Raw genomic sequence first — 10,905 nt, 5'->3', positions numbered from 1 at the left:
ACGCTAGCTTTCGGCTTCACCCAGTCTGAGGTACACATCCGGCTTATCCGGCAGTAGCAATCGCAGAGGTGCTCCCTTTACCGCCTAGCCAAACAATCGGGAACGTAGGGGTAAGCACAGGAGCCAGGCAACCCAGCTTGGCCAAAACTTAAGTCATATCGATGCATATAATGGTGAAGAAAAGGTGCATGCGGAAGTCTGACGCATGCATCGGGCGTGAAACCCATATAAACAAGCTTCTATTAAAGAAGCCCCCAGGTTTAAGGAGCGCTAGTAGCGCGTCACATGATGAGCCTTTAAGGGCTATAAAAGGAAAGAGTGGGAGGAGAAAAAATAAAAACAGAAAAATATATATATAAATGGACAGAGGAAGGAGACAAACTCAGAGTTCGGCGCTAGGCATAGAATCTTCGGAGACGTGCGGCGTTCCATGGGTTCGGCTCGAGTCGGTTATCCGACGCATCTCGCAGGTGGTACGCTCCACCAGTTAGGACTTGGTCAATTATGAAGGGACCTTCCCCTTTGGGCTTGAGTTTGTCCTTTTTCTTATCCGGCAGGCATAGAACTAGTTCGCCAACGTTGTAATTTTTGGCCCGTACTTCTCTGCTTTGATATCTTCGAGCCTGCTGTTGATAAAATGTGGAACGGGCTTTAGCCACGTCGCGCTCCTCCTCTAAGGCGTCCAGGTTGTCCTGCCGATCAAGCTCGGTTTCTCTTTCTTCGTACATGCGCACTCGAGGTGAGTCATGAATTATGTCGCAGGGCAGAACTGCCTCTGCGCCGTACACCAAAAAGAATGGTGTGAATCCGGTGGTACGATTCGGCGTGGTTCGCAGCCCCCAGAGTACGGAGTCGAGCTCCTCTACCCAGTGCGTATTAGATTCCTTGAGGGACCGCACTAGTCTGGGTTTAATGCCGCTCATGATGAGACCATTTGCACGTTCGACCTGACCGTTAGTTTGTGGGTGATAGACAGAAGAATAGTCGAGCTTAATGCCCATGTTTTTGCACCACAGCTTTACTTCGTCGGAGGTGAAGTTTGTGCCGTTATCGGTGATGATACTGTGGGGGACACCGTAACGGTGTACGACCCCGGATATGAAGTCTGTCACAGGTCCGGATTCGGCCGTCTTAACAGGCTTGGCTTCTATCCATTTGGTGAATTTATCCACCATGACCAATAAGTATTTTTTTTCTTGTGGGTTCCACCTTTAAGGGGTCCCACCATGTCAACCCCCAGACCGCGAAAGGCCAAGTGATGGGGATAGTTCGGAGGGCGTTGGGTGGCATATGGCTTTGGTTTGCAAAGAGCTGGCAACCGACGCATCGTTTGACTAAGTCATGAGCGTCTGCTCGGGTCGTCGGCCAATAAAAGCCCGTACGGAAAGCCTTGCTTACAAGGGACCGAGCTGCGGCGTGGTGGCCACCGAGTCCGGCATGAATTTCAGCCAACAGACTCCGCCCTTCCTCTTCGGAGATACATCTTTGAAGGACTCCTGTAGTGCTTTTCTTATATAGCTCTCCCTCGTGGACTTTATAGGATTTAGATCGCCGCGCTATGCAGCGTGCCTCGTTTTGGTCCTCTGGGAGTTCCTGCCTAGTAAGGTAGGCTAGGAATGGTTCTGTCCACGGGGCGATGACCGGCATTATTACGTGGGCTGAAGGTGTGATTTCGGTGGCAGGGCCTCCGATTATGTCGGATTGTTCGGTGTCGGGTTGTGCGGTTGTGTCCGGAATGTTATCCGAGGGTTCCCCCTCCCATGCTACAGATGGCTTGAATAATCTTTCTAAGAAGATGTTGGCGGGGGACTGCATCTCGTTTTGCTCCGATGCGTGCCAGGACGTCCGTTGCCTGATTATTTTCTCGGGCTATATGGTGAAACTCCAGTCCCTCGAACCGAACTGACATTTTTAGGACGGCATTGCGATAAGCTGCCATTTTTGGGTCTTTGGCGTTGAAGTCGCCATTTATTTGGGATATCGCGAGGTTTGAGTCCCCGCCTACTTCCAGGCGTTGAATGCCCATGGATACTGCCATCCGGAGACCATGTAGAAGGGCCTCATATTCGGCTGCATTGTTGGAATCCGTGTACATAATTTGGAGTACATATTGGACTGTGTCTCCTATAGGGGACGTCAAAACGACGCCAGCCCCCAGTCCGGCCAACATTTTGGAGCCGTCGAAATGCATGATCCAGTTTGAATATGTGCCGTACTCTTTAGGGAGTTCGGCCTCTGTCCATTCGGCGACGAAGTCGGCTAGGACTTGCGATTTAATGGCTCGCCGTTGTTTGCAGGTTATGTCGAACGGGAGGAGCTCTATGACCCATTTTGCTATCCGGCCCGTTGCATCGCGGTTGTTGATAATATCGTTGAGTGGTACTTCCGAGGCTACTGTTATAGAACACTCTTGAAAGTAGTGTCGTAGCTTCCGGGATTCCATAAACACCGCGTATGCAATCCTTTGGTAATGCGGGTACCGTGATTTTCATGGTGTGAGGACAGTGGACACGTAGTAAACCGGCCTTTGAAGGAGGAGTTTGTGTCCGTCCGTTGCCCGCTCGACGAGGAGTACTGCGCTAACAACTTGATGAGTTGCGGCAATGTACAATAGCATGGGTTCGCCAGTGTTCGGCGCGGCCAGGACTGGGTTTGTTGCCAAGATGGCCTTTATTTCCTCGAGTCCGGCCGTGGCAGCGTCTGTCCACTCGAAGTGTTCGGTGCGCCTGAGGAGGCAGTAAAGGGGCAATGCCTTTTCTCCCAGGCGGGAGATAAAGCGGCTTAAAGTCGCCACGCATCCGGTGAGTTTCTGTATTTGTTTGAGGTCTTTTGGGACATCCAATTGTGACAAAGCTCGGAGTTTAGCTGGGTTTGCCTCAATTCCTCTACCGGATACAATGAAGCCCAGGAGCTTTCCGGCTGGAACGCCGAAAACGCATTTTTCCGGATTGAGCTTAATGTCGTATTTTCGGAGGTTGTCGAATGTAAGCCTCAAGTCGTCTACTAGAGATTCAACATGTCTTGATTTAACGACCACATCATCTACATACGCCTCCACTGTTTTGCCGATCTAGTTTGCCAGGCATGTTTGAATCATGCGCTGATATGTTGCGCCGGCGTTTTTTAGCCCAAAGGGCATTGTGTTGAAGCAGAATGGGTCGTATGGTGTGATGAATGCTGTTGCGGCTTGGTCTGATTCTGCCATCTTGATTTGATGGTAACCGGAGTATGCGTCGAGGAAGCACAGCGAATCGTGTCCTGCAGTGGCATCGATGATTTGATCTATTCGAGGGAGGGGGAAAGGATCCTTTGGGCAAGCCTTATTAAGGTCTTTGAAATCGACACACAGGCGCCAGGATTTGTCCTTCTTTGGTACCATCACCAGGTTTGCTAGCCAGTCCGGGTGTTTTATGTCTCTAATGAATCCGGCCTCCAATAACTTGGCTAGCTCCTCTCCCATAGCCTGTCTCTTTGGTTCGGAGAAACGCCGAAGGGCTTGTTTGACAGGTTTGAATCCTTTCTGGATACTTAGGCTATGTTCGGCCAACCTGCGTGGGATTCCTGGCATGTCTGAAGGGTGCCAAGAGAAAATGTCTCAGTTCTCTTGTAGGAACTCTCGCAGTGCGTCGCCTACATCAGGGTTCAGTCTTGCCCCGATGGAGGCTGTTTTATTGGGGTCCGTTGGGTGGACCTGGAATTTGACTATTTCGTCCGCTGGTTTTAAGGATGTGGATTTGGATCTCTTATCGAGTATCACATCATCCCTATTGACCGTGGATCGCAGCGCAGTCAGTTCTTCGGCCGCTAAGGTTTCGGATAGTGCCTCGAGGGCCAATGCGGCTGTCTTGTTCTCGGCGCGGAGTGCTATGTCCGGATCACTAGCGAGAGTGATAATTCCGTTTGGCCCAGGCATCTTAAGCTTCATGTACCCGTAATGGGGTATAGCTTGGAAAACTGTGAAAGCCTCCCGTCCTAGTATAGCGTGATATCCTCTTTTGAACGGGGCCACCTGGAACGTGATCTGTTCGGACCTGTAATTATCCGGCATGCCGAATACCACATCTAGTGTGATCTTTCTGGTGCAGCGCGCTTCCTGACTGGGGATTATTCCTCTAAAGGTTGTGCTGCTTCTCTCAATACGGTTCCAGTCTATTTCCATCTTTTGGAGGGTTTCCTCGTAAATGAGGTTCAATCCGCTGCCTCCGTCCATGAGTACCTTTGCGAGGCGACAGCCGTCCACTATGGGACTGAGGACCAATGCGGCTGGTGCTCTGGCTGTTCGAATTTTAGGTTCGTCACTCGCGTTGAAGGTGATAGCAGTATTACTCCATGGATTTATTGTCGCTACTTGATAGACTTCAGTGAGGCTGCGGAGTGTTCTTTTTCGCATGTTATTTGATGCGAAAGTCGCAAAGACTGTGAGGAAGGAACTGAAATTCTCGGGCTGGTTTCCTTCGACCTCTGGAATTAGGAGGTCCTCGCCAATTTTGGCCACCTGCCGGAGTATCCAACATGCCCTGAGGCTGTGAGTTGGGGTGGCGTCCTCTGCACTATGAATCTTGCAGGGTCCATCTAGCCACTTTTCCAGTACGGTTCCATGCCCTCTAAAGGGTTTTGATTTTTTGGTATTTAGTCCGGGTGCCTTACTGTGGTGCGCCCTCTTAATTCGGACGGGATTGCTATTCAAGGCCGGATTATCCCAAAATTTTATTTCGGTTTTCCAAGCACTTTCCATCGCACAGTATTTTTGTACTATGGACGCCAAGTCAGCAAAGTGTGTAATATTACGACGACTTACTGCGTTGAGTATTCCCTTGTCTGTGCAGTTACTGCAAAAGATTGAAATTGCGTCTCCCTCGCGGCAGTCCTTTATCCTGTTCATAACCAGGAGGAATCTGGCCCAGTAATGATGTACTGTTTCTTCGGGCATTTGCCTGCTTTGGGAAAGATCTCTTAAGATCGGGCGGGCGGGAGTCGTTGAGTCTGAGACTTCGCCCAGTTTGCTGTTCGGAGGCCGAAGAACTTCCGGATTCTGAGATCCGGAGTCTTGGATGTTATCCGATTTGCCTGATTTTAAGCTTAGGTCTTGGATTGTATCCTCCCCTCCGCGGATATCCCGCATGGAGGGTTCAGGAATTCGGACGTAGCTAGTCCTTAAGATAGATGAAGGGTCGCCGCATTGTGTCTCCATCACAGCAACGTGGTGGATGACTTGGGGAGAGTTAATTTCTCTTAGATCGGATTTAAGCCCAACCTGGTCGTAATTTGTAGCGACACCCAGTGCGGCGATGCGATCCAGGAGCTCGTTTACAGAAAAGAGCTCCATTGGATCCAATTGCTCGGCGAGTTCTGAGCCGACGTGGAGGTTGCTTTCGATGACCCGGGAGGTCACCGTCGGCGCAACAGCCGAACAGGTGGTTGCGAGAAAACCACCTAGCCGTAGAGTTTGGCCGACAGCCAAGGCTCCTTTTGTAATGGCACCGTCTTTAAAGACGGGAAGAGGCATCCTTCCTGATCGCGACGGCACAGAGGAACTCTCAATGAAAGCACCAATGTCGGTGTCAAAACCGGCGGATCTCGGGTAGGGGGTCCCGAACTGTGCGTCAAGGTCGGATGGTAACAGGAGACAAGGGACACTTTATTTTACCCAGGTTCGGGCCCTCTCGATGGAGGTAAAACCCTACTCCTGCTAGATTAATATTGATGATATGGGTAGTACAAGAGTAGATCTACCACGAGATCAAGGAGGCTAAACCCTAGAAGCTAGCCTATGGTATGATTGTGTATGATGATGGTTGTCCTACGGACTACAACCCTCCGGTTTATATAGACACCGGATAGGGTTAGGGTTACACAGAGTCGGTTACATAAGTAGGAGATCTTGAATATCCGCATCGCCAAGCTTGCCTTCCACGCCAAGGAAAGTCCCATCCGGACACGGGACGAAGTCTTCAATCTTCTATCTTCATAGTCCTGGAGTCCGGCTGAAGGTATAGTCCGGCTATCCGAACACCCCCTAATCCAGGACTCCCTCATTCACCCTTAGCACTTCATATTGTCATATCATGCATCATGATGCATCTGTTTGCTTTATATTTATTGTTCTTCCCCCTCTTCTCTCTGGTAGACACCGAGACTGGCGCTGCTTCCCAGTACGACTACGGTGTCGACGACCCCTCCTTCTCGACAGAGCTTCCAAGCAAGCAAAATCCCCCTTGATCATTCCGATACCGCCTACTCTTTCCCTCTACTGCTTGCATTAGAGTAGTGATACTGTTATTGTCTTATCGTTTGATTATTGTTGCTGATACTTTTACATGTTATCCTAATGCTTAGTATAGGTATGCTAGTATTCTATCAGTGGCCCTACATTCTTGTCTGTCTACAATGCTATACTATCGGACGTGATCCCTTCGGGAGGTGATCACCAGTTTATATATACATAGTATACATGATACATGTTGTGACTAAAGTCGGGTCGGCTCGTAGAGTACCCGCGAGTGATTCACGGACTGGGGGTAGAAAGGCATTTATCCCGACGGCCCCCTGAGTGATTCTTTGGGGCAGAACGACAGGGCAGGTTGAGACCACCTAAGAGAGAGGTGGGCCTGGTCCCTGGTCGTTGTCCGCGCTTACTTCAGAGTAACACGCTTAACGAGATTGGGTATTTGATCTGAGTTGCCGGAATGGACGATGGCATGTCGGCGGCAGCGGCACTGGCCGAAAGGGAAGGAGGAGTGGTCGGGAGGCGCGGAGGTCGAAAGGGGGTGGGGAAGAGAAGTTGGGTCATGGCGGCCGGTGTACGAAGGACGATTTTTGGCCGGCACGACCGCGGGAGGATAGCAGCTCCATCCTTGCCGCCCGGGAGCTGAGGAACGACGCTCATGTATGGGGTATGGCCACATGTATCTTTCCGATGCAGAAGCCGGGGGATGTCCTCCTTTTCAAAAAAAAAGTATGGGGTATGGCCTTGCGACTTGGTTTGTTGCCGGCGTTGGAAAAAAAAGGACCTTTGTGCTTGACTGAATACGTACTAGTTTGTGAGCTGAATTGATTGAGGCGGCGGCGTGTTGTTTGTGGTTGTCGGCGGCGACGAGAAGCGATTGATTAGTGAGGTGGAGCGGGAGAGGAGGAATTGGGTGGGGAGTCAACGACGGCGACGGCGGGTGCAATTACTGACCGGAGATGAAGGAGGCGAGGTCCTCACGGACGGACGGCGAGTTGGCGGCCTGGGAACGTACGGCGTGACGAGAGGGCTCGTCTCGCCGGCATGGTAAGGTAAAGTTTTGCCGACCGATTCGATTCGATCGTGGAGATGGAAAAAAGATAAAGTTTTGCCGCGAGTCGTCGATGAGAAAAAGGAAAGAAGAAAAAAAAAGATGATTCCCGGAGAAGGAAAGGAACTGACGAGAAACAAGCAGGCTGGACGCGCGGAAGGAATCAATCAGCTAGCCTACTAGGATGTGGACTGGGTCGGTTTCGTAACCGAATATGGCACGGATCGAGCCCATATTAAACCCCCGGCCCTGAGCCGGACCAGAAGAAATTTCAGCAGCACCCGACCCGCCCCCTTCTCTGCTCGCAGATCGCTGTGGCAGATAATATGGCGTCTGGCTCTGTTCCCCTTGGGAGGAGAGGGCTGGTGTCTTGCGCGCACAGCCTCAGCTGCCGCGCCGATGACGCGCCTCCTCTACCTCCCGACCTGGAAAATGCCGTCTACGAGCTCATCGTCGGCTTCTACGACCAGGCGTTCGACCGGCTGCCCTGCGGGAGGATTCCGGGCCTCCTCGACCTCCTTGCCACCGGCGGCGGCGGCACCTGCCTCGGCCTTCTCGACCCCGTCTCCAACATCATCCTCAACACCCTCGCCCTCCTCCCCGAAGGCGCGGCCGCCGCCGCCTCCACCGCTCCACCCGCCGCAAAGAGGTCCAAAAGACAAGTGCGCAACGCCTGGCAGTGGCAAGAAATTGCAAACAGGTCCTGCCAAAGTCTCCTGGCCTTCCTCATGGTCTATTTCGGATGCCTCGAAAAGGAACAGGCCGCCCGCTACCTCTACTGGGCTGACGCCAATCTCAGCCTCGCCGTCATGCTCGTCCAACACGATCTCTACTACGCGGAGGCGGAGGAACTGGACCCTGAATCCAACAGGACGCGGGCCGCCCTCGAGTGGGCGGCCACCATGGCCGGTCACCCTTCCCCTGGCGTTTTGACTAAGCTCATGTCATCCCGGCTCAAAGAGGACGACTTTCACCTTCTGGAGAAGGTACTCTTTTCAGCAGCAGATACCCCTCTCAAGGTTGATGATGTCGGAGCAATCGACCCCATATTGCGCATGATTATGAACCCGCCCTGTGTTGCCACCATAATCAATACCAGAAAAGGGCCGATTCTCCATGTCCGTAAGAACCTCGACACCGTGTGCTCGACCGCCCCCGCCACTACAGAGGACACCAGGATCACCTCCACAGCCCTGTGCTGGGACGGAAAACCCATCTCGTCGCTGCAGTGCGGACTGCCTGACAAGCTGCAACGTTGCCTGGGAAGAGCAGATGGTCTGGAACAATATTTGAAGACGACCCCATGCAGCAGTGACGCCTGCGATTACCTGCAAACTCTAAATATACGCCTCCACGGTATGATTCACAACTTCTGCATCAAGGCGCTCAAGCTGCTGCCCACGCCATCCGGCTCGCTCATGCGCGGCTTCCTCATGGCCGGCCACTGCTACGGCTCCATGGACCCTGTCTCCAACATAATCGTCAACTCCATCTGGTACAACAGCCAAGGCTGCGTTCTCTCAGAGTCTGATCGCAGCAAGATTGAGCAATACAATGACATACTGGACCCCCTATCTCTGCTCCGCACACAGGTCCACTCCCTCAAGGGCCTTATGGAGCTCGCCGCATTCGCCGGCCCCCAGTTCTCAACAAAGGCTTGTGCTCTGGAGTTGCTCTGCGGTGCAAGATGTGACATCGTTGACATGTTGCCATTATCGCCAGAGATGCTTGAAAAGAAGAACCCCTTCCATGAAGCTGCCAAGGCCGCTGGACACCCTCTACCGCTTCAGCTGGGTGAACTGCACATGCTGCTGCTGCGTATGCCCGATGAGCGAAGCGCGCTGCTCTCCTTTATGACCGAGGCTCGAACTGGCCGTACTGTGTTGCGCCTTGATGACATGATAGTTCTTCTTAGGCGTGTGTGGCACAGAAACACGGCTGCTAAAACTGGCCGCATTGTGCAAGATCCTGAACTTTTTCCAGAGTATTGGAGGTTGGTGTCTAGCATGAGATCACAGTATGAGGAGGGGAGGAGCTGGTTCCGTTCAAAGATCGAACAGGTGCTGAAGGATTACACGACCCAGCATTTTTGGGTAGGTATATCCTTAGCTAGCTGCTACGTACATTTGCTTTAATTACCTTCATTTGGCCTACTCTCTTACTCGACTTGCCTGCTTCTTGTTGTAGGAACCACAGTATAAACTTGATATTATCTGTGGCGTGGAGGAAATCAACCAAAGCTGCCCCCCCTCGGGTAAGATGTGCTACCGCGTGAACTTCACTGCTACTTCTGATTTGCAGCTTCAGAGGACGCTATTCTTCGCCGAGTTTTTGTTCTCAGGTGGGCCAAGGCCAGAGACCTGCTGCCCTCTACCCTATGAGTATGCAGGTAAGCCCCCTCTAGTTTCCCTGCGGCACGGCTGATTGGCTTTTTATTATCGTGTGTTGTAGTAGTCTCACTGAACCATGCATGATCGGGTTTTATTTTGTTGACAGGCCGTTGCTACTCTGGCGTGCTTACCGCAAGGAAAATTGTGTATCCAGATGACGCCAAATACATCCCACACGATATCACCGATGACGGAACCTGCCACATGGATGACATGCTAGAGATGGACGTCGTCCTCAGTTCGGAGATGGACGTGAAGCTTGTGGAGAAACTCAACAAGATGCGCACTGAAGAGTGAATCACGGCGGGCGAGCTTGTGTGTGATGCTATCAGCTGTGAAGTTGGACCATAGTACTATAATATATGCTTCCTGCTGTGTGTTATGATGTCCTAATTAATGGGCATCCTGCGTTGTATTATCGAGACTGGATGATATTCTTCACCATGCATGTTTGGTTGCCTTGAGCTACTCTTATGCACGTGTCCATGCCTAGCTTGCTTGCTTGGCCTTGTTAAATACTATCGTCGTGAAGCCCGTGCATGTACCTTTGTTGCTTTTTTAATTGAGAGAAAAAGAAGCAATGGTTTTTAAGGAAGGCCGATGGTGAGGTAGTTATGTTTTTTTTTTTTGACCGTGGAGGTAGTTATGTTTACCAGACGGGTTCTTGTAACTCCATGTAGTTTTTCTTATATTTTGTTACATGCGAGTCTTTATTGCTTCTTTTTCTTAGTTTTCTTGTATGTCTAGCATGCTATCTTGTATTCTTGTCTTGACCAATCAGGTTCGCTTAACGATGGCCCAAAATATAGTTAAGGGAGGTATAGATCTAGTTGTTCATGCATGAGAGAATACAGGATCATGAGAGAAACCGGTAGAGCAGAAGTTTTTGTGTACCTTGTGGTTTCATGCACGTGTTTGCATTTTTTTCCTTTGATATGTACAGATGCTTGTGTGCGTTTTTGAGCAAGCATAATTTGGAGGTTTATGATGGTCGCTGAATCTACATGTGCGTGCCATCTGAACATAATTTACTGGTGTAATTCATGGTGTCATTGGAAGTTTGTTACCTATATATGTAAACTACCAGGGATATTTCAACTTCAGATAGCACTGGTTGTAACGTCCAAAACTCTTGCTGGTGCACATCAGCACATGACTAATGGGGATTTGACGAATGACCTTGCTGTCCATCTGGCAGTAGATGGGTGTCAACTGTCAAGTGCCTGACCATCCCAAGT

General features: G+C 51.0%; 1 protein-coding gene across 1 annotated transcript; it reads left to right on the top strand.

Moving 5' to 3' along the window:
- The first annotated feature begins 7,603 nt into the window (after window positions 1-7,603).
- LOC147957718 (uncharacterized) lies at window positions 7,604-9,964 on the top strand. The gene is made up of 3 exons (XM_087535962.1): window positions 7,604-9,370; window positions 9,465-9,666; window positions 9,774-9,964. The coding sequence occupies exons 1-3, from the start codon at window positions 7,604-7,606 to the stop codon at window positions 9,962-9,964; spliced, it is 2,160 nt and encodes a 719-aa protein (XP_087392088.1).
- Window positions 9,965-10,905: the final 941 nt, after the last annotated feature.

The sequence above is a fragment of the Triticum urartu genome, chromosome 7A (genome assembly GCF_056163025.1).
Source record: "Triticum urartu cultivar PI428250 chromosome 7A, HENAU_Tu73, whole genome shotgun sequence".
In the NCBI taxonomy this organism is placed as follows: Eukaryota; Viridiplantae; Streptophyta; class Magnoliopsida; order Poales; family Poaceae; genus Triticum; species Triticum urartu.
The sequence above is the reverse complement of the archived record's forward strand: the minus strand, read 5'-3'. Positions and strand labels throughout refer to the sequence as shown.

Bases quoted from the DNA above. Each gene is read 5' to 3' on its own strand.
- LOC147957718 (XM_087535962.1), top strand. From the start codon at position 7,604: ATGGCGTCTGGCTCTGTTCCCCTTGGGAGGAGAGGGCTGGTGTCTTGC. The intron at 9,371-9,464 runs GTAGGTATATCC...TTCTTGTTGTAG, and splicing joins ACACGACCCAGCATTTTTGG to GAACCACAGTATAAACTTGA. The intron at 9,667-9,773 runs GTAAGCCCCCTC...TTTTGTTGACAG, and splicing joins TCTACCCTATGAGTATGCAG to GCCGTTGCTACTCTGGCGTG.